General features: G+C 48.0%; 1 protein-coding gene across 1 annotated transcript in view; it reads right to left on the reverse strand.

The window, feature by feature from the left end:
• Positions 1 to 290: 290 nt before the first annotated feature.
• The window catches only part of PHF12 (PHD finger protein 12), a 32712-nt gene continuing 9696 nt past the window's right edge, over positions 291 to 23306 (reverse strand). The window contains exons 3-15 of the mRNA XM_075113196.1: positions 17835 to 17907; positions 15853 to 16240; positions 15177 to 15297; positions 13904 to 14036; positions 13039 to 13203; positions 12223 to 12384; positions 10305 to 11121; positions 8101 to 8223; positions 6600 to 6743; positions 4508 to 4606; positions 3855 to 3937; positions 2067 to 2205; positions 291 to 1474 (exon numbers count right to left, since the gene is read on the reverse strand). Coding sequence (XP_074969297.1) covers positions 1140 to 1474; positions 2067 to 2205; positions 3855 to 3937; positions 4508 to 4606; positions 6600 to 6743; positions 8101 to 8223; positions 10305 to 11121; positions 12223 to 12384; positions 13039 to 13203; positions 13904 to 14036; positions 15177 to 15297; positions 15853 to 16240; positions 17835 to 17907 — 2782 coding nt within the window. The 3' untranslated portion in view covers positions 291 to 1139. The remainder of the gene's footprint in view (positions 1475 to 2066; positions 2206 to 3854; positions 3938 to 4507; positions 4607 to 6599; positions 6744 to 8100; positions 8224 to 10304; positions 11122 to 12222; positions 12385 to 13038; positions 13204 to 13903; positions 14037 to 15176; positions 15298 to 15852; positions 16241 to 17834; positions 17908 to 23306) is intronic.

Consider the following 23306-nt stretch of genomic DNA (forward strand, 5'->3'; position numbering starts at 1 on the left):
GCTGCCCCAGCCCTGGAGCCTCCGAGGTCAGGCTCAAGTTGGAGCTTAAGGGGTCAGAACTAGCTGAGGTTGAAAGCGACCCTTCCGACCCAAACCGTGGCGCGGTTCCACGCACGACCCCCCCCATCCCCATCCCGCACCCCACCCCAATCGCGCAGCATCCCCCATCCCCATGCCACAGCGCCCCCCCCCCCATTCCCGATCCCGCAGCTCCAGCTCCTCTTCTGCCCTCCGAGACTCGGGGGAAGCTCCGGCTGGTGGTGACAAAGAGTTCAGACAGACAGTCGGAAAACAGAATGTGAAGTATTTTTTTTTTATATACAGAATACAGGAAAGTTTCTGTAAAGTCTAAAACGTTACAATTACTCTGTACAGTGGAACTAGCTGTCCTGCTGCGGGGAGGTGGCTTATAAACAAAAGAGACAGACAGGTTACGACAAACGATCTGCTACAATAGACAATCTGAGGAACGTCATACCACATGTAGCACTGTACACAGCTTTAAAACATTGAAAAATGCCATCACTGATGTATTTACACAGAATCCAACACTTTTCCTTATTTGAAATTAAAAAAAAAAAAAAAAAGGATGGACACCAGGAAAAGAACTCGTTTCTCACTGCCCATAATACACAGTAGCTACTTGTAGTGCAACCATAGCGGGGAAGGATGGGAAAAATAACTGTGGGAAGAAGAGCGCTTCTTTACATTAAATAAAACAATGATATTGTATAGATTTGCTGTATGAAAACTGTATTTCTCTTTTAATATAAAACTATTGTCACTGGCACAAAATAGAACAAGTTTCTGATTATTTTACAACTGCATGGGAACTATCTGTCAGAGAGAGTCCTCGAGTCAGACGGCGGTCGTCGCCCCTTGCTCCGACGCGTCCTGCTCTCGCTGCAGTTTTCCTTTTAAAATGAAATGTATAGTACAAATATATGTGCAAATGCCCCTAAAACTTGAGCAAAAAAGAAAAAATTAAAAAAAGTTAAATGTTCTTCATTTCATGCAAACGGCGTGTGAACAGTCTCTGGGCCGACATAGAAAATCCCACCTCGGTCTGTACATTTTTGCATTGCAAGAGTCTGAGGGCGTTTTTCCTTACTCCAAAGTTCCCTTTTTCCTAAAAATTCCTAGGGAACCGAGTTGGACCGCAGCACGGGCACCTGGTGGGGTTTCAGAGACAGCTTCTCCTCCAAGTCCATGTCTTGTACTAAGGCAGCATCCCCCTTGGGCTGTTTGGTCGCAAATTCGGTAATGCTGAAAACGAACTGCAGGCAGCCCAGCTTGATGTAACTGCCGTGGTGGAGCAGGGCCGTGCCCTCCCAGCCAGCCCCGCTGCCCCCTATCAAGCTGGAGCTGCTGGCCTTGCAGTTACAGGGTTTCCGATGCTGCCCTTGTGCCTGTGAATTCATGACGGCGGCTTCTTCATGTGGCTCCTCTTCTTGTTTTCTGTTTTTATGTCGTTCTGGAAGAGAAAAGCAACAAACCGAACGTGTGAGATTCGGGCAGGCCGGCGGCAGCTTGTTTTCATCAAGGGGGAGCAAGACCCTCCCAGGATGAGGAACTTCGCTCTCCAGGGAGCAGCTGATACAAGGGAAAGGGGAATCTCCCCACAGCACCAGAGGTGTAGAGGCATTTACACACTTATTTCAGCAGCCAAAGAAAGAGGAAGCCGATCAGGCGGAGAGCAGGGGGAGCCGTGTGGGGCAGGGATGCCTGTAGCGCAGCTGGGGTCACTTGTTCACAGCCCAGGACGGGAGGACACGCGCGGGGAAGCCCCTCAGCACAGCTCTGGGCTGTCAGGCCGGGGCTCGGTTAGCTGCGGCTCCGGGGGCAGCAGTGGGGCTCGCAGCAGAGCTGAGGCGCTCCCCAAGCCCCCAGAGGAAGGTCTTGTGCAACCCAGGCCGAGGCCTGTGGAGAGACTCCCCCCTTTTTGCAAGGAGCGCACCGACCGGTGCAGGACAAGGGGCACCGGGGCGGCATCGATCTGCACCCGCCCGTCCCCCTCCAAAGGCCCCTGCGCCGTTACGCGGGGCTGGCGCCGTCTCGGCACTCACTTATCACGCTCTGCACTTTGGCAACAATACTGCTGGGAGGAGTGGGCGTCATCTTCTCCGAGAAGTCGCACGAATACAGAACGTTGTCCACGGTCGTCCCATGCTCACTGTAGTTCAACAGCTCATAATGTTTCGTATTCTGAAAAAAAAGAAAAGGGAACCGAGATGTCAGGTTAGAAGGGCTTCTGCCCGTGTGCCCCTTCGGAGCACTGAGACACAACCCCTCTCTCCCGACCGCTGATGGTCAGGTAAGAGCGGTTAAATATCCCCCAGCTCCAGAGACCCCCGACCCAAACCTCGCGCAGGCCTCACGCTCACAGGCCTTCCAGCGAGAGCTGCTTCCCAGCTGGGCTGGAGAGCCAAAGCAGCTTCGAAGAGAAGTGGGTCTTACCGACTGCACTTGGACCAACAGAGCTTTTGGAAACAGGGATTCGAGCTGGCTCTCGCATTTTAAACAGGCACGCCAGATGCAAGCTTAGCCCCAGAGCCGCGCCCAGCAGGAAGGTGCGTGCTTTGGAAAGCAGATACGAGGTGGCCAGAGGGATGCAGTGCGCTGCAGCAGCCACGAGACAGAGATGGGATTTACAGGCCTTTTGCAGACGCCGAAATGCCAGGAGATGTTACCGCGACACACAGCGTTACGCAAGCGGTGTCACGCTCAGCTGAGCTTTGCAGAGGATGTTGACAGAGCGGAGGAGATTTCAGGTTAGCTCACAGGAATCATCTGAGGGCTGAAGACCTCGTCCCCCAGGGACTACAGAGCTTTAACCAAATTACAGAAATTCCCCATGCACCGGGGAGTAAATTTTCAAGCAACCTGCCCGACGGCAGAGGCCGAGGCCAAGCCCGTGCTGCCGATGGCCAGCAGCAGGAAGAGCCGACAGCCGAGGAGGGGGAATTCTCCCTCAAGAGCGACCACAGCCATAGGTTCCCTGCTGGACTATGGAAGTTCAGTGCTTAGAGCCTGATTTAGGATTCACCACTGTGAGGAGAAGGAGCTTCAACACAGATTTCGGGCCTGGATCCCATTACCGAGTGTGTTCTGTAGCTTGTAGCGCACTGGAGGAATGGCTAAAGCCGGCTGTGGGTTAATCCTGGATCCTGCTCAGTAGCTGGTTGACAAATGGTGACATAAAAGACTATCTTGCTTCAAAGACTGTTTCCACACTAAGAGACATCTCCAGCGGCGCTTTTATTGGCAGACCTGCCAGGCTATTTACTTCAAGACCAAACTAATCTCTGGACAGTAGTAAAGGAGCAACTGTAGATCTCTGTTTATGCTGAGAGCTTAGCTGAAATTTTAGTTAAATAAAAATAAATGTATAGAGCGCTGCAGGTGGCATGAACTCTTTGCACCACCATCACACCTGAAAGCAAGAGACTCGGAGCAGCTCCCCGTTTCATTCCAGCCGAGGATCAACACTGACACTTAAAGTTTAGCTTTTATTAACAACGCAGCTGGATCAAAAAGTATCGAACCGTTTCTAGGATTTTTTCTTTCCCTGGACACCAGCAGTGACAGTGCTTCCTTCTGGTCAGCCTTTGTCCCCAAGCCGTTAGCTCAGAGAAATCACGCTGGCAGAGCTCTGTGCTTCACAAGAGGGTTTGACAGAAAACGCTGACGCGGCCTTCACTGGAGTGAAACCATTCACAGCCCTGGCTCTCTCACTTTGTAGTCCACAAAGGAGCCCCGCACAAAGGCAACCTGCTGCCTGCGTCCCCAGCTCCTACTGCCGTACATGCCAAGTAATAAAGATTTAAGGAAAACCCCACCACTCCGGCACTCACCTCATCGTAGAATATGCAGGCATGTTTGCCAGACACATAGTTACAGTGACCGTAGCTTGTAAGGCACACATCCATATCAGCTCCTGTCGATGGGGAGGACAAAACAGGTTCAGTTCATTTCAGAAAAAAAAAAAAAACCTGTCAGGCAGCAGAGAACAACAGACAGAATTAAACTTCAATTAGCAAAACAACAGGGGAGCAACTGCCTTTGTCCGCCCTCCCAGGACTGCATGAATAATGCTGCGATAAGCCAACCAACAAAGTTTCAGTGGGGGAAGGGAAGGCGAGCAGCAACATGAAGGTTGAAGAGGATTTCGCAGTTACTGAGTCTAGCCAGAGCGCCAGAAAAATCTAAGCAGAAAGAAATGAAACCTGCAAGCAAACCATAACTCCCCTCTCCATCAGGCAGGCATTAAACCTCCAGGACAGCCATTCTGCTACCAGCCAGGTCACAAAGGCGCAAGCCCGCAAAGATTCAAGCGGACGGGGAATTTCCACGTTTCTTGGTAGTGAAGAATCCCAGCAAGAGCAGCTGCCAATGGGTCTGGCCACAATGGGTCTGTTTCCTTCGACGCCCAGTTGGCAAACACGTCGGGAGGGTCAGGGAGAACCACCCTGATTCTGAAAGGTCAGGGCAGGAAAAAGCTACTCACCTGTCCCAATGTAGAGGGTTCGATAGCACATATTGACTGCACCCCCTAAGCCCATCAGAGGATAGAACACTGCCCGGGCTTGCACTTCCTTTCTTTGCGCTGCAAGATAAAAAGAAATTACTTGAACAATGTTATCGGCTACGAAGGCTGCTCGACCCCAGCATCCCCAGCACTAGACTCTCCAGAAAGGACAGATCCTGAGGAGGATTCAGTCAGCTTTGGCCTCAACTCCAATTCCCAACCCTCTAGGAATGTTTGTGCGTTCAATATCTTCTTGCCAGTCATCAGAGAAAATTGCTCTCTCCAGTAACCCACGCAAGCCATGCAACTGGGGGAACGTTTATACCGAGTGTGCACAATGGAGCCACACTGAGGAAAACGCAAGCATTCTACCACTAGCTTCTTTCTTAATCTCTTCCACTTTGGGTAATCAAAGAGCTCAGTCTTACTGTCAAAGTGCCACTTAAAAAAAAATTGGCGCTGGCGAATGTCACCAACTTAACAGCTGCGATTTCACTTCTTATCGAAGCCGCAGGAAAAACGCAGGGGCTGAAGAGGGCTCGGCCAGGGCCCAGCCCCGCTCCCCGGACAGGGCTTGGTCCCTGCAGCACACTCGGCAGGGGCTGGCCCGGGGCTGAGCCTCCAGAGCAGCTCCCTGGCAGATGAGTTCCGATCACGCATTAATTGGAACCACATTAACCAGACAGAAGATTCATCTTCTGTGGAATAGATATCCAACTCTGGCAGACCACACAGGCCCAGCCAGGATTTCAGCAGCTGTCTTCTAGAGATAAGCCCCGTATATACTCAGAGTTTAGGCCTCTCCTGATACATCTGCACGACAGTTTTACACCAAGAGCGTGAAATCAAGGAACAGAACACGAGGATTATGAGAGATGGTTTGCAGAGCCACCTACGTCAAGAACACTGGCCACACTGGGTGGCATCGCTGGACGTGCAGCACCCGACGCAGCTGAGATGTGTGGGCTCCCACCTCTGCCCAGCGCAAGTCCTTTCAGCTGCCTGGCTCTGTGGGGCTCACTACAGCCTTTGGATCTAATATTTCATCAGCAATGCTAAACAGTCAGCCGGATGCATCGTTCCTGCCCAAAAAGGGTGACGGGTTACGACAGCATCAATCCGCCTTTTGAAAAGCGGACGGCTGAAGAATTTCCAGAACTCCTGTTAGGAGCAGCACAGGAACGCAGCTCGTATCACAGCCCGGTGCTGTGTCCTACAGCAGCGTTCAAAAGATTGACAAAGCATTTAGAGAATGCTGTGATGCTACAGCAGCGAGCACAGTTAGTGACTGCTAGCAGACCTCCAGAGATCTTATCTTGGATATTTACTCCCAGGCCTAGCAGAGGGGGAGCAGACAACTGCTCCCACAACATGGCTATCCCGTGAGTGCTTGAAAGCAGATTTAAATTGACTGGCCGCAGGCAGAGGAATGTGAAACCACGTTCACCCCGCAGCTTTGGGTGTAACACGCCTGATACCAGTGACTGTACACAAAGCCAGTGCTGAATTCGGGAATCTGGCGACTTCCAACAGAAGTGCAAGTTGTTTTCTGTTATTTGCGTTAGTTGCATTTAGTGTTTCAGCTTGAAAGCGACATTATTCTGGACGGGCAATGACAGCGTCACACACACATTCCGTCCCCTGGGTTCCTCCCGTTCGCGTGCTTGTCTCACAAGCAACTTCTCCAGAAGGAGAGAGCAGGAATTCACACATTTCTCTTGCCCATCTTAAAGGCGAGGACAAAACAAAAAAACCAACTGAACTGTCCCATCTCTTGCCAATTCTAAGATTAATAAAACACAACTTTCACTGAAGATTTCCAGCAAAAAATGAGAAGTTACCAAAGGTATTTCCATTGCCATAATTTGTAAATCATTAAATAGGAGTGACTTGAAGGAGTTTCTGGTCAGTGGATATCCAGAGTGGGGGATGAGAGGAAAGAAACATGAAAGGCAGCAGCACCGGACAGATAGCAAAAGAAGAGGGAGAACTCCTTCCATGAACAGGCAAGGGAGCGCGGGCCACAAAGCTCCGGCCCAACATAACCCGGCTATTGTAGGGCTGCTCTTACCTTCAGTGTGGTTTCCCACGGGAGACTGCTGATGGGAACTGACACTGCTCGCTAGAGACTGAGCTTTGGAAGGAAAGAGCTGATGTATTCTCTGCAAGGCCAGAAACTTGATCAGCTGCTCATCCAACATATTTATCTCAATCTCTGTTAATAAACAAAAAGCAATTAGTCAGTTATTCACGGAAAGGGTACAATCTCAGCTGCAGTGGATGCAACGGTCCCGCTTTCAAACTTGCCATTTGCTTCAACGGCGAGGACTCGACAAATTTTGTAATACCAAGAATCTCACATAGAGGTGATCTATGACTTCATACTGTCTCCTGCAAAAAGCGTGCGAGGAGAGCGCCAGCAACGGCCAGAGAGCTACAATTCAGGCAGCAAGCAGAAGTTTAGGGGAACAAGGACTGATCATTTGAAAACGTGGTGGTTTGGCTCAGGATCAACGGGTCTGCGGAGGTGGGCATTGCGCCCCTTTGGGCGGCAGGTTGGGTCCTTCCTGTGACGCTTCATTATCTAGGTGGAAAGTCTAACCCTGCATTACAGAGGAAAGCTGTAACCACTTTTGAAGCTGCTACAGGCTCACGTGAGTCACGCGCTTTCATAGCAGCACCAATTAAACCAAACAGGGCAATTCAGACAATATTATTAACAAGCTTTAAAGCAGATCTGTTGCTGATAACTTTGAAGTATTTATATTTGTAAAGCCCTGCAGAGGTCTGCTTTCTGGCAGCAAACAGGCCGGCTAACCTCTTCTTCCAAGAGCTTTCTCCACATCGACAACAGTTAAAACAGCAAGCAGGAGCCGAGATCGAGCGGCCTTTCCCGACAGCAGAGGGGCAGTCTGGGCAGGCTGAGCAGTCAGGGTTCACCCAAGAAAAGAGGGTCACACTGGCAACGCCAGAAAGGCTGTTCTTCAGACGTAGGAGTCTCTGGCAACAGCCTCGCTGTGCTACTGCTGACTGCTGTTCAGAAATCTCCTCCTCCCAAACTCACTCCACTAAGGTTTGGCATTTCTTGCCAAGTGCGACAAAAGGAAAACAAAAAATGGGCCAGTCTAGGAGACTGCCAGAAGCAGAAATAAATCAGAAAGTTAACCGACCCATCAGAGCATCACCACTCAGGTGACCGCTCGACTACAAGATCTATTGCTCTTGGACTTCACGCCCGTCGGGAACAGCTCTGGATTGCAGCTAGCACCACAGCATGGCAGGGCTGCAGGTTTCTGCCTGCGAATTCCACCTGGAACGCAGCCCCGTGCCATAGCTTTGTGCTTGTTCCCCAGAAAAGCTTCAGGCAGGAACAATTCGTTGGCCTCGCTGCCTTGGCAACGCTACAAGCAGGGAAGCATGTGACATATTTAAGGTAATGTATACCCAGCCCCACCCTCACCTGACTGCAACCCTTCTTTACCCTCTGGAACTCTTCCTCAAGCAGGGACCAAACGCTCTAAGGAAGCAAACACACAGGGCTAGTAGAGACTGATCATGAACTAAATACTCACCGCCGTCCATAAATGCTTTCAGGGAACTGGTGAGGTCCAACATAGCTGCAGAGTTTGAAGTGAGCGATGAGGGTAGAGTTAAAGCGCTTCCTATGGATACGGTGCTGGGGCTAACCTTACCATCTAGAGGGAAAGATGGTGCAGAGGAGATATGTCACTGTGACGTTCGTGAGACATGCACCCAGCCCTCGGGCTGCACTGCGCTTCCGAGCTGCTCAGAATGACTAATTTTGCTCATAGTCACACTTTGAAAAGGGCCTGAACAAGCAGCCATTCGCGTTCTTCTGCTCACAGAAGGACTAGTGTGTGCCTTCAACACGAAGCCAGCTGCTGGCTTCTGCCTCTCACCTCCACTTGTCGGAGGAATTCCAGACCTACACATTTTAAGCTCCTACTCCCTGCCTGAAGGAGCGATGACTGACTGTAAACTACATCCTACCGAGACTGGACAGATGAGCACCAAGTCCCCAGGAGCTCATAGAGCTCACTAAACCTAGAGACGTTTGCCAAGGAGCTTGTCTAGGTCTGAACATGCATTAAAAACACACAATTGCCCTATTTTTGTTTCTGCACAATTATCAAGTCTGGGGGGACTTCACTGTCCTGTGATGATGTGACAGTCAGAGGCAGATTTTATTATTTACAAAATAAAATCCTACTGCTTTGGCAGTGACCATGCAGCTGAAAGAGGAAACGGCAAATGCCAGGAAACAAAATCCCTTTAATGCCTTGTTGATACCAGATCTTCTTGAGTTGGTTTGCTTAGAACTACTCTAAGCCTGAAATTTATGGCAAAAAAAAAAAGGTCATTAATGATTTGTAATTTTGTACTCAGCAACAAGATTTGCACACTGCAATTTAGGATTCATTATAAATATATGCATGCATTGTGTTAGATGGAAAATCTAAATATTTACACCTTTCCCAAGAGACACAGCACCAAAATGATGTTTTAACCTGCGTTTTGTAGAATGCAAGCTTTGCACCAAAAGCAATTATTTAACTTCTTAAGTAACTGCAAAATTATGTCGGGTTTGCAGTGCCCTTCAAACCACAAGCAAGAAGCTTTCTATAGTATGGTCTCATTTCCTCTACCAAAACGTCTCCCAGTCTTGCATTTCTAAGCAGGGCACGGTCAAACCAGCAGCCTCAGAGTAACCACATTTGTTCAGCAATAAGCATGGAGGCCAAGTACGCTGGGGACTGCTTCCAAACACGAGGTAAAGCTCAGAAGTTAGTCATTAAGGAAGTTTAAAGAGAAAAATAAAAAGATGTTGCCTCTGTCGCTTGCAATCACCAGCTCTGAGCCGCTCCATGCAAGCCTGCCACTGAGCAGCTAGGAACTGCAAGAGAAGCGACGGGCAGCTCTGCCGCATGCTTTTCAGCGGCTACTTCAACCCAACCTGCAGAAAGGGTTGACTAGTCTGAGCGTTGAGCTGGAGCAGGGAGGAGAATGCTTTAAGCAAAAGCTTCTAGCAAAATTTGGGTTATGGGCAGTTACTCTGACTTACTCTGACTTCAACATCTATCAACAGCTATTAACATCTTTGACTTGATTTTTTTACTGAAGAACGGGTATATACACTTTAACAGCAAGGTTTATGGGTACAAGTTGGGACAGAGATCGTCTACCCAAGTCCATAACTCCCCTGTACTAACAGATGAGCAGATCTTAAACAGACTACGGCTTCCCAAGTCCGCACTTCCCTAACATCAAGGCTGTGCAACTGAAGGCTTCAAACACATCTGTACTAGGGGACACAACATCGCCAGAACAGTTGCCGTACACATGGATTGCTGGATCAGAGGCCAGAGAGCTGCTCTTTTGAGAAGGACCTCGCAATCAAACGAGCGCTTTGAAACAAATCAGTGGTTTTAAATCAGCATTGGGAGTGGCCAGTTGTCATAACAGCAGCCAACTGATTTAAAACTCCTGTTGCCTTCCAGAATTTAACTGATCCGCTATCCTGCTTCTCAGGACAGAGTTCTCCTCTCAGTTATACACAGCCAGCAAATATATCCTGTGGTTCCCATGAAGGGACCCGAGACAGAGGAGACTTGAGGAACTTCTCCCGGCTCTCCACAGAAAGCCCAGATCCCAGTTAGATGAGGGAACACTGCTGGAGCCTTGGGGTTCAGAATAACATTTAGCCTGAACACTTTCTCAGCCTGGGGTGGGCCAAGATCAGCTTTCTGGCACGTACCTGGAGGTGGTGCTGGTGAACAGAATCTGTTTGTGGCCCCAACAGCAGAGATGCCGTCTCCAGCAGCCTGCGGAGGGGTGAGAGCCCTCGTGGCAGTCAGAGGGGAGCCCATAGATCGCAGGTCTGCCGTCAGCGGCGGTCCTATCTGTGTCTGCACGTTCTTTCTTTGCAAAGTGCTGGTGGTCTCCAGGCTGGCACAGGAGCTCGATATGGACGTAGGCATACTTGTGACCGGCACAGAACCCCTTTGTGCACAAGAAACGGGTCCCGCTACGTTCTCTGTTTTGACAATGGTTCCAACGGTGTGATTCAGAAGTCCGCAAGTCGCCGGGGGCGTGAGGGGCCGAGGCCACGTTTGCCGGTGAGACAAAACAGGTATTGTGTTACCAGATCCGATTAGTCTCTGGGAGTCTGTCAACTGTGCTGAAGATTCGGACGAAACGCCATAGAAATGAGGACCGTTTACTTTAATGTCAGAAGCCGTCGGCCCATTCGAAGTCCCGCAAGAAGACACCTTCTTGGATTTATCTATACAAGAGCTGCAGTTGACATCTTCCTGTGACAAAGTCTGCTGGGACTGCGAGGAGCTCAAGGAATTCTGGGTGGTAATCCCTGAGGTGCAGGATGACATGGAATAGAGGGAAGGTGTGGGTGCCTTGTCAGCTGCCTGGTAAGGGTTGGCGAGTGAGCCGTCTGCCACAATAACAGGCTTAATATCAGCCTTCTCTGTTTGTTCAGAGTCCCAAAGCGAAGTCATCTGCTTAGCAGATAAATGTTTCAATATGCTGCACTGGAGCGCAACAACACTACAGAGCCACTGGGAGGAAACAAAAAGTGCAGGTTAGCTCCATGCGCAGACAGTGCTCCAAAACTCAACAGTTACTCCATCGTTCACCCAGCTCGAAGAAATTCAGCTGCCTCACTGTGCTGCTGCCCGCTCTGACGCAGCCTGGAACTACAGCATCTGCTCTGATGCTCATCTAGAATCGGGAGAAAATTTTGTCCAGAGGTACGAAAGTGCAACCAAAATTAGGTACTGTTTATCTCCGTGCCGGGGTCGGTACGCAGAGGAGCTGAGATGAGAGGAGGGAGAAGGCAGCAGACGCACTTCCTCACCCCCAAACTCTTCCCTCTCTTCACCTGCTAAGTGTGGCAAGTCTCCAGCTAGTTGCAAACTCATCTTTCACTGATACGGGCTTCTATCCAAACACAATCCTCCAACTTACTCTGTAGCATGCTGGGAAGAAACGCTGCTCTACCTTTGTGCTATAGGGAGTTCACCTGCCAAAGCTGGGGCGGAGAGCACCTTTCCTTTTACACAAGGCAGAGGAAGGCAAAAAGATTTATTTGACATTTTAAGCTCCCTGGCAAATGTGCACCTGCCACAGCGAAGAACCCCACCTGAGCTAACAGAAGGACTCAGCCACACCACTGATTGCAAAGCAACATGCCTTCATGTTGTGGAATCTGGCAAGAAGTTTCATACAATATTTAAACACTCATTTGACCTTGATTTAAAAGTCCAATTCCATCAGCAATAAAAAGCAGCCCAGAAATGTGACGTTAACATACAAATAAACTGTCAGAGAGCAGCTTTACATAATCAAAGTGGAAAGTATTTCCCCTCAGCCATAAAATAAAAATGGCATCTAGACAGAAAACCTTGACTCCACTACGGAGGCCAGAAGACTACTTCACCACTTCCCCAAAGCTTCAAATGAGGAGTTTTACATTTCATCTGGAAAGCCAAAATGAAGTTTTAATGGACAAGGGTGTCAGAGGCAAGACAAGCTATCACCTTCAGACATGATTCTGAGACTGGTTTCCCAGACAACTGCTCTGATCATGACTGAAATGGAAGGGATTTTTGTACCAAAGCAACTACAGACACAGAGTCCAAGCGTTTGACTTCATTTACCTCCTGTTGTTCTGTCTGGCTGGCTAAGTGCTCAGTGTTCAAAAGGTGCTTCTGCAAGGGTTCCTCAGGGATCCCGTTACAGATCAGCTCGCCATCTCTAATTGATGCAGGCGCAAGTAACGGGGGTGGAAGCCGGTATTGGGACTTTATAGCATCAGGAACCTACACAGAGAAAGAAGATCACACATGAGAACGATTACTCAAGAATGACTAGTTAAACAAAGCGCCTAACCAGCACTTACAAATGCTTTGTGTTCGCTGCTCCCTGACCCAAAGGAACCCTGCAGACAATGCGTTAGAAATTTCAAGGACTGAGTACTTTAAATTGATGCAGCCACGCTGAAATTAATAGGTTTTATTCCCTCCGGTCAGGCATGACTTCAGCACAACGTGGTGGCTACAGTGTAAGAGAAGTCACACAAAAAAGGCCAAGTAAGAAGGGAAACCTGGATGGCATTTTTCAGGCATTCTGGCAGCAAATACTCTTTGGGGTTTAACACAGAACGCGCAGCAGCCCCAATTCTGACTGTAGGGCCACCTTCAGGAGGTTGTGTCTTGTACTTTCTATCCTTGTGCTAGATTCAAAGGCTCACTTCTAACAGCTGAGCCTTCTGGTTGGCAGAAAAAGAGCTTCTCAAATACTACCCGTAGCGAAAACTAACTGCTGACTTCCAGACCGCTCACCAACACTCGAATTCAGACCCCACCCTCCTCCTCCTGCCCCAGGAGGCTATCCCTACAGGGCATGCTGGTTTCCCTTCCAGACTAGAATAAATATGCAGAGAGTTTCACCAACACCGACTTGTTTACACATACCTTCAAACCTTTTCTCTTTACTGATTGAAGAACTCTACGATTCGGAGGATGTTTCTTATGGATTCGGTTTAAGAAATCCACTTTGACAACATGCTGAGATATGGTGTCCTGGAACCGGTCAAATACTCGGCACCGATTACTCAGGGTCAAGTTCTTCTGGTTCAGCTGGGTGATCAGATAATGCCACAGGAGTTAGGGATCTGCGGGTCACTCTAGTGTACCCTAAGACTTTCATAACGCCTCGTAGCACTGGCAGTACAGCATCAGCTCAACTTTAGCCTATTTGTTTCCTGCAGCACTAACCATTTCTGTTAAAGGGCACATTGCTGGAGATGAATACAAAAGCATTAAGAGGCCTGCTAAGCAGCATCAATGCTCTCAGAAGCAGTTTGTCTGGGCACAATCCCTTTGTTTCAGCCCCCTGTTTCCTGAGTATTTTAAGTCTCAAGTACACTGCTTTTCCACAAATGAAAACTCCCTCTTGGAATGAAAGTTTTTTGGGTTAAGCATGCAAAGAATTACTTCCCCTATTTGTAGCACTGTGCTGCTTTGTATCACGGTTCTGGAAGCTCATCTAGATCTTAAGGAGTCCAGTCTGAAAACTAGACAAGCTGTCAGTGAGCCACAGTCTGAGCTGTCAGCTTCAGTTACAGGAAGGAGTTCCCCCATCTTTATATTTTATTGCAGATAGCAGCATCATATTCCTTTGGAGAGCGCGTTGCTTGCAGCAGGAGCTTTACAAGCGTTACAGGGAGCAATATGAGCTCAGAAGCTGTTTTACATTTGTTGTGCTTTGTCCTTTAATGGACCTGCCAGGTTCCACTCCAGCAGCCGGTTACCATACTGCAATCATAGTCCTGCTTACCACCACGTGTTCTATGTGATTTGGGCACATCCATCTACCCAGAGGCATGGCAGTAAGCGGTGGCTCCAGACAATCCATGTGGAACAGGAGTGGGCAATAATCACACTGAATTAGAGGTGCCACTCTGCAACTCCTGTGAAGAGAGAGCCGTATCTTACTTCCCATACAGAATATAGGGTATAAACCAAACACACAGGCAAGCTCGGCTAACCGCTTCAGCTTACCTCTCCCCACCAATTCCCTTACACTACGTTACTTGCATCTAAAATTAGGCTTCAGATTTGTAACTCGATCTATATGGACCTTCTGAAGGACCAACCCAAGGCAAAGGTCTTGCCCATGCACACGAGGGTTTCTCGGCGCGGAAGAGGTCCTTTTGCAGGAAGAGATGCCAAAGCTGTAAGCACGTGTCAGGTTCACATCAGCAACTTTTCAAGTTGACCTTGTGCATTGGTTCTGAGTGGCTTCAGTTAGAGCAGAATTCAGAGATGAAAAGGAAATCTCAGATTTAGGCCGTTACAATTTTGCTCAGATCAATCTTGTGTGAAGCTGGGACATGTACTTCAACAACATGTTCTCAGAACAAGTCTCAAACTCCAGAAAGCTACTACATCCGATTCCCCCGGCCTTAAAGAAGTCTTCACTCTATGACAAAAGTCATGGGCTGTCATCCACAAAAGCTCCACTCTCCTGAGTCTCCAGCCCACTTCCAGAACCTCTCCCTGACTGGGTTCATGAAATAGTTTTTCATTTTCACCGACATTTGGAATTGGGATTTATCTGTGAATTTTTTATGCGGTTATAAAAAACAGCAGTATTTTGTACGGGTTTTCAGATTTACTATTTCAGCACAATATTCCTATTTGCCTTGGGCTTATATCTCTCTCAGTGGATTTCCTAAAGGTCACCTCTGCCTTGCAATACTTCCTTCATGAACCGTAAACAACTACCTCCGTTTTTCTAAACCACCATCGCTTTAGAATTTTTCTTAGTAGAAAAATACTGAAGACAAGATGGCTTGCTCACTCTCTTCAGGCTACGTTTTAAAGCTCTTTACAGCCACACATGGCTGCAGAAGCCACACCTACACTTGCCATGGTTAAACATCTGTTATTTAGCAAAGATGATTATTCTCCCATTTGTTTAGAGAACTGTAAGCAAGTAATGACGGAGAAGGGGAAAGGGAACATGTCATCTACTTTTTTTCAGCACAGACTTTGCTCCTGTGAAGGGTGCAGCTACACCCAACAGCTTCCCTGGAAGAGTCAAGTACCTGTTGCATGTGAAGCAGACTTTCACTGGCAAGGGAACCAAACCATTGTGGTCTAACTCGTGTTGTGCTTTCTTGACATTCTTTCCTGTGGTTTCTTCCTTTCTCCTCCTCTTACTAGTACCTGAAAGTAGATTTTAAAAGGCTTTGGGTTACCCACATAGCAGAGATTTGCTTTCTGGTAGATACACAAAATCATCTCAGGCAGAGGCAAACAGAAAAGGCAGAAAGAGCTGCTTAAGGAACCCTTATCAACCACTAAATCTAGCCTTACATTGACAGAGACCGTCTTTACAGGCAGGCATATTTTATACTTAATCATGTCAGTGACATCCTATACATGAAGTCATTGCTTTGTTACTAGATTATCGTATCATAAATCAGAAGCAAGTATTGGAATTTTTCTTCAGATTGATGACCTAGGCTAAGGTGAGAACAGTGAGCCTCTATCACAAGTGCTGAAGGAGGTGCAGCGTGTAGTGGCAGTGTCCCCACAGCTCACACCTGAAAGGCTGTTGGACAGCTGGAGGAGGACCAGGGGTACTTCTGCACCCTCTGCTTTCACCAGTGAGCATCACTAGAGCCCCGGCTAGCAAGGAGTCAAGAGGGAAAAGAGGCGAGATGGCAGCAGGATGCCACTGCGGACACCTTCGCCAACACTAGACGAGCCATCGCTCACCTGGAAGTGCTGTGGTGCAGGTCAGTTCATTCGGCAACTGGAACTGCGTTGGGTTCCTTTCCATGGCAGCAGCAATAAGAAGCTCAAAGGGTCGCTTCAGCTGGGGCTGCCCACAGTCCATTTCTGCAATGGCAGAGTCATCATCCACGTCAATTATGTCCTCATCGACATCATTCTGCTCTGAGTTGGGGGTCTCGGTGCTGGCATTGGATGTGGGAGTGCCAGGCCGGCTTGCTCTCCTTTCCAAGATCCTGGCATGCGCATTAGCCCTGATGCTGCTGCTAGACCTGTCCAACAGGTCTGCGTCACTGGTGGGGGAGGTGGTCCTTTTCCCAGATTTGTCCACCAATCCATTTACCTGCCCCAGCTCTTTCTTCTGTTCTCGCTTCTGCACGACATGAATAGGCAGGCTTATCATGGAGGCCATAAACAAAGCACATCAACCTTGACAAATATGCAATCGAAGACAAACAGCATCTGAAAAGGCTTGAGCCACTTACTACAACTTCCCCATGAAGTCATTAAAGCCTTGACCTAGCAAAAAGAGTTTGATTGCAGCTAACACGGGGATGGCAAAACAGCTGAAGCAAACTAAGCACAGGGAAGGAAGTTAGCCTGTCTCTCTCCCTTCAGCATAGCCATATTTGAGTCCGGATCAGGACAGTGTTTCACAGCATCTAGTCCTACTCGACAAATCGCACAACTCCGTTTGCTTTGCTAGCCCACACTGAAAGACTCCACAGCAGATAGTTCCCTGTCGATGCAGTCTATTAACCCTGGCAGTGCATCCAAACCCATTACGGAACGAGAAGGTCAGCTTGAGAATACAAGCAAAATAAACAAACAACACTACTATCTCTTGACGACAGGAATCTTGAACAAGGTGGGCAGGGAGAACCGCAGAGGAAAACAATGCATTGCAATCACCGCGAGATCCATTTTGCAACAGGACGGGATGCTGCACGGCCTAGCACGGGCAACTGCGCACTGCTCCAGTGCCCGACAGCATCGCCAATATGAATGAACCAATCTACTCGATCACTAAAATGGTCTGTAAAAGGAGCAAAGTGTTATCAGGCAATTTTTAATACAGAAAAGTTGTGGAATTTTTTTTTTTGTTCCCCCCCCCCCCCCCCCCCCCATGTATTTTATTATTATTACTTTAATTTGCAACCTCCATTTCTACTGTTGGCAGATGGCTGAACAGTACCCTGGAAACACAACAAGGCAATCGCTTCAGGAACAAAAGGCTGAGTACACAGTTTTCTTCCAATCTGTTTTGGGTGTCACTTCAAGGGAACAGTTGCTAGTTTGGTGCAGTTTCTAAACCCTCTGCTATGCAGTCTTACGTAGTCACGGCAATAAGATGTTTACATTGTGCAAGACTGCTTCCTGGAGAAAGAGCATCAAGGGGGGGCGGAAAAAAAAAAAGGCAAGCCACAATCTTGCCCAATCATCTCCTCCCCATCCTGTTCAACAGCCCAGGAAATCATAACTCACTGTGATTTCACCCTCTGCTGATGTGCCACTGCTGTGAAGTCACACTTCTAAAAAACACACCCTAACCAGAATCCCAGCCCTGATGCCAAAGCTGCGTTAACATGACTCCTGTTTCACCTGTAGACAGCTCACCTCCTCGAGCATGGGAGCCATTCTCATTCCCTCTGTGCTCTCCCTCCTTTCCATATGGGGGAGGTGGGGGGTGGGGTGGAAAACAGTTTGAAAAGCACAGCTTGACCAGAAGCTATCAGGCACTTCTGGTGGTTCCTAGTAGAGAGGTTAAAAATACCAGGAGGGTCTCATCAAGACCCCTTAGCTTTAAGCTCGTTCCTAACAACGCCCTTCACAACTGCGAGCACAAAGCGCAACTCTGGTGGTATATACATGCACATTAACGGGAGAGGAGGGTATAAAACACAGGGTTCACGTTTCAGACAGACAGTTGGAAGGGCAGGGATCACGTCTGTTACAAGAGGCTTTACCTTGCGGCGTACAGTGCAGCGGTGACACATCCACTCCCCCGGAGGCAGCATTTCCTCGCTGAGCGGAGGGTTGCTACAAGAGAAACACAAAGCAACACTTTACTGTTATTTCTGGAACGCCTCTTCTCACATACCCGTGGCTTGAGCCGGGGCAGTTCTGCAGGTTCTGCTCCCGGGCACTTCCTCCTTTTCATTACGGTGATGCTCCCTGGTTTCACTCCCCCACACATCCACTTAGCAAGACACCTGAGCGGCTCATCTTCCACGACACCCATCTCATCTCCACGATACAGCATGTTCCACGGTTTCAGAAGAGTCTCAGAATTGAATAACAAAGATAAACAGAAGATTCACACGTGTGTGACGCACGTACCTCCCCCCTAACACCAACATCTCCTGAAATACCTTGATTACTCCACGTAAGACTACACAGATTCCCATGCAGCAAGCACAGACTCATATGTAGGCATTTCCATCCCTTGAACGTGCGGTGCGAGCCCGAGTGAACATGCTGCCATGAATCCTACCCACTGCTTCTCATGTGCTCCATCCCTGGGCACACTTACTTAATGGTGGAAACCACTTTCTATCTTAAGACAACCCAAATAATCTTAAAAGTGTCACCATATACAGCTTGCCTTGGCTATGAAGCACAAGATACATCCTACTCATATGGATCTGCACTTACTATAAAAGCTGTATCACAGCGAAATGACATTCTCATTTTGATGCTAGAAATAAACCAGAGCAAATTAGATGAAGGAGTAAAGAGGACTATTCTGAGAAACACTTTTCCTCAGTTAAAGGCAGAGCAGCCTATGTCAGATGATACACTTCCCTTACAGATCCTACTACTAGCTCAAAAACTTTCCAACACCTCTTTGTCATTAAGATTTGTTATTTCAGCAAACTGCTGACTGTTGCAGGAAAAGTGTGCACGCCGTCAGAAAAACAGCCAGTTACCATGCAGCGTGGCTTTAAGATATACTTTAAAAAGTTCTGCCTGCTGATGCTAGAGACAGCTGCATAGCAAGTCTACTCTCGTGCTGAGCAGTCGACAGATAGATGCACTGTCGCAGGACCTGGAAGCTCCACTCCCCACTGGCTGGGAAATGGGCTACAAGGGATCCAGCTGGGACTGACTGGGTTACAAGGGGAACAAGCAGCAGTGCGGCCATGCTAGCAAGGAGATTACAGGACTGGCCCATGAAGCCACAGGAGCATGGGCAGCCAGACTGGGTCACTTCAGGAGTCTCTATACTGTTTATTGCACCTACAGACAAATATCAAACCAAATCCAAGTCAAGCTTTAAGACATCTCCAGCATTAACAAGCCAGAGAGGATAAGGTGCACATTTGTTGGCCAGTAAGAGCTGTGCTTTGCAGCAAAGGGAGAGGCTGTCTTCCTCGAGAATCCTGCTCCTAGCACAGGGAAATGGCACAGGATCCCAGCCCAGGCTCCCAAGCTTGAGCTGTAAAAACAAACACGCTTCCTTTGTTTAAACAGAGTCCCGGCGAGCCTTGCCCCGAGCGTGCCAACGTGCCGACAAGAAAGCCTCCGCAGGTACCGCAGCCATTCAGGGTCACACTCGGTCTTGCAACACCGTGCCTGGAAGACTGAAGGAAGAACACAGCAAGAACCAAACTGGTAATAACCTCAGCATTTCTGGTGTCAGGCTCCAGGGAATTCAGTAGAGCCAACACATCTGGCAGCCATTTTGAGGAGGAGCGCAGGGTTTCAGAGGCCTCCGTGTTCCAGGCGCTCCAGAAACGCAGCGCTCTGCATACACGCACAAACATACCTGCAGCTTATGTTTCTAATTTCCTGGAGGACTTGGATGAACAAGAGATCAGGCTCTAGGCGAGAGCACCAAAGCCTCAATTACTGGCTGCTTTACATGAAGTCTCAAATGTTTGGCTGAAGCAGTAACTCCCCCCTGCCCCAAACTAATCTTTTGCTAATAGAAGCAGGGAGCAGGGTGGAAGGAGAGGAACAAATGACCCCTGTGTACTTGCTGCAGCGTAAATCCATCCTGAGTCGGATCCTGCAATAGCTCAGGTTTTGCTCCTCCTAGAAACTGAGCTTTTAGATCTGCAGCTACAGTGAGTACAGATTCATCTGACCCATTCCCCCCTCCCCTCCCAGCACCCCAGGGGAAAAAAACCTACAGACTTTGATTTGTTTATAGTGAATTTTAGCCCTCTGAAGCTACCGACGAGCATGCCTGAACTGCTGGAAACACGTCTGCCCCATTCCAATGCACGCGTGGCGTGCCAGGGATCCACGCGCTGCCAGATGCCTCCGGTTATTTGTTTTAACTGTTACCTCAATCTTACGCATTTTACAATGAAACAATTAATACCACGGTGAGTCTTGAGAGATGCCTGGAAAAGTTAGAACAGGTTTCTTCTTAAGTGTGTATGTTATTGTCCCATTTGTTATGTTTGAATTATCTGCTCAACAACCATGACATCCGACATATACAGTACTCTTAGATGACAGCTTAGAGAAGCATTTTAATGAATGCCACTGCCCAAAGGCCTGTGGAAGGAGGGGGAAAGATTAGCTTCAGACCAGCAGCAAGGTTTTAGCTCTCAGACTAGCCTCCTGAGTTTTTTTGCTTGCTGTCAGGGCCTAAACGCTATAGCAAGTGTATTAAAAGACTGATTCTGCTTCTCCTGGTTAATGAACTGTTCATGAAGGCAGCTCGCTGCACTAACAAAGACTGATGAATGCTGTTCCTGCACTACCGGCCTCTCCGCAAGCAGAGAGCATTTCCTGGGTCTTAGCATAAAGCCAGGGAAGCGCTAAAGAACGCCGTTTTAATTGACTAGTTATGACCACATTCTTCAACCTTTTACTGTAAGCATAAGACAAACTGATTTTTAAATCTGAACAAGATACTTGATCTTCATAACCAAGGTACGAATTAGCACTTTGGCAGGAACACCACGGCCACTTTCTCCCTATCTTTCAGAGGTTCATTAGCATGCAGATCTCCAGCCGTTAGCGTTTGCTGCCAACAAGACCTGGAATTGTACAGTACCAACTTTATCTTCAGTTACAACAATCTCCTTTCAGCTACGCACCGCTCAGCTGTACTGTTCTCTACAATTTCGCCGAACCTTAGTTCAGAAAGTTTCCCCTTTCTGTCATCACGGGCAAGAGTGGTGGCCAGCACTATTTTACCTGGAAGGTTTGGTGGGACCTGAATCAAATCCGCTCAGAAATCCGCTCAGCAGAACATGTTTCCGAATTTAAGACAAAGGCAGCTCCAAAAACACAAGTCTCACTTTCAAGGTTAATATCTATACAAACACCTGGAAGACCAACTCCTACGAAGCCTCCGAAAATCAAAGCAGGTGGTTATCACTACCTATTCAAAAGCTACCGCACTGATACAAAGTCACTTGCTGTAATACTGGTCTCATGGCTTTTTCTAAAGAAGTAGCATCTCCTGGAATTCATACCAGATTTGTGTTGTCAAGACTTGCTCTTCTGAACTTTTGGACTAGCTCCCATGGTCAGAACATTATGCAATACGCCTCCCTTCAATAAAATTTAAATGGCTATGAAAAAGATCAAAAATCTTCAAGAGTCAGCCATAGATTGAGTTTTTATCAAGAAAACAATAGCATGAAGCCACTTAGCTTTTCAATTTCACACTCTTGGAGCTCTCATGCATCAGATGCCTGTTGTCAGCCTAAATCCCGTAATTACTCCTCACTTTGCTGACCTCAATAAATAAGTAAACAAACGCTTAAAGGAATGGCACCTTCTTCAATGCAAACTGGGCCACAGCTCTCAAAGGAACCAGTTAGAAGCAAACCTGAAGTTATTTACACACGGCATTCCCGGTGGCCATCTTGTACCACCAGCACGTTGACACGAGTGCGAGCAGGCTCTGGACCCAGCAGGCTGCAGCCAGCCAGCACGAAAGCAAACCGGCGCCTTCTTGAATAACTTGTCTTTGATGTCAGTTGCTTTCAACAATCAGACTTAGGTATTTTTTTTTTCTGTGCAGGGGAAAACGGCACAAACAAATGTGGGCAAGAACATTTTTCCTTCTCAGAAATCTTCTTATTAATTTACAAAGACTCAATGACAGGCTTGTAACGAAGGATGTTGGCTATGTTTGCCAGTTAAAGGAAGAAGGCTTTCAGCTCTTCCATTGGACTCCTGTTTATCTCAATGATGGATAGAGCTACAGCTGTTCTACCAGCTTCATAAAGAACAAGGCTCCCTGGCTTCCTACAGCAGGGCCTCAATGGCAGCCGTAACTAAAACAAACCAGGAAACCAACCTCTCTGTCAGTGCATTACAAGTGCCCCATTCAGAAACAGAGAAAGTTGCATCATTTACAAATTCAGTTCTTTGAAGCAGTTTTACTGCGCCCAAGTTACACACTTCTGGTCACAGCTACTCCAAAGCCCTCTGGGAGGAGGATACCTAGAACCCAGCGCCGTGGGCCCACACGAAACAAGCTAACAGCTACAGCCTGTTTGAAGTTCCTCCCCGTTGCAACTCTATTACCTTCCTACCACAACTCTTATCTCACAGAAGAGTTTACTCTTTTTCTGAAGACTGAAGTCAGACTCCGTTACCTGGAAGATGGTTATCAGCAATACTGCCAGCTCTCTACTCTATTCCAGCAGCATCAGGATTATTCCTCAGCACAAACTACTCAGTGAAGGTCTACAAGTTCTTCAAACTCTATCTGCTCCTTAATATGGGTGAAGTTGTGACGCTCAGGAGCAAAAGCTTCCTGATGAAGCCAAAGATTTCTCAAACACCAAAGCAGAGACCACCAAACTTCAGGTAAGGCAGGCACAACCTGATCACGTTAAAACTAACAGACTAACTTTTTGGCCTCGATTAGGCTCACATATTTTATGTTATACCTACTCGAAGCCAGTAGTTGGAATTCACATTAACCGCTGAGCATCAGCCACTGTACTTTTGTCTGTGGTGCAACTCCTCCTGAGGGAGCTCCTGGAAAAAAGCTTGATAGCAGCCAGCATAACTTCTACATTGAAGTTAAAATCTTGGGCATGCAAATAAAGTTCTAAATCAGTAACACCCAGCGACCTGGACATCACCGGACAGGGCAGTACGTGATGATTTCGGCTGCCATTATGCAATGAAGGGAACCAAAATGACCGTTTCACAGGTCACCAATTATCCCATCATCTGGAACACTGCATCTGCTTAGCACGCATCTTTCCAACAGCATGGCCAGAGCTGGAAATAAGGGTTCAGCAACAGACAGAGAACAGAAGCAGGATTAAAACACCATTATATGGCCAGAGAGCAAGAAACAATATGCACACAAGGAGAAGTAAAGGTACACTAGCACAATCTGTCCACATGCCAGTACCAGAGGAGAGGAAGACTTGAACTCATAAATCAGTTTAAGAAGCAATATCGCCAGGTATGCTATATTCCAAAATGTCATTGACTCTGTGCTTCTT

Source organism: Phalacrocorax aristotelis, chromosome 18, assembly GCF_949628215.1.
Source record: "Phalacrocorax aristotelis chromosome 18, bGulAri2.1, whole genome shotgun sequence".
NCBI classification, from domain to species: domain Eukaryota; kingdom Metazoa; phylum Chordata; class Aves; order Suliformes; family Phalacrocoracidae; genus Phalacrocorax; species Phalacrocorax aristotelis.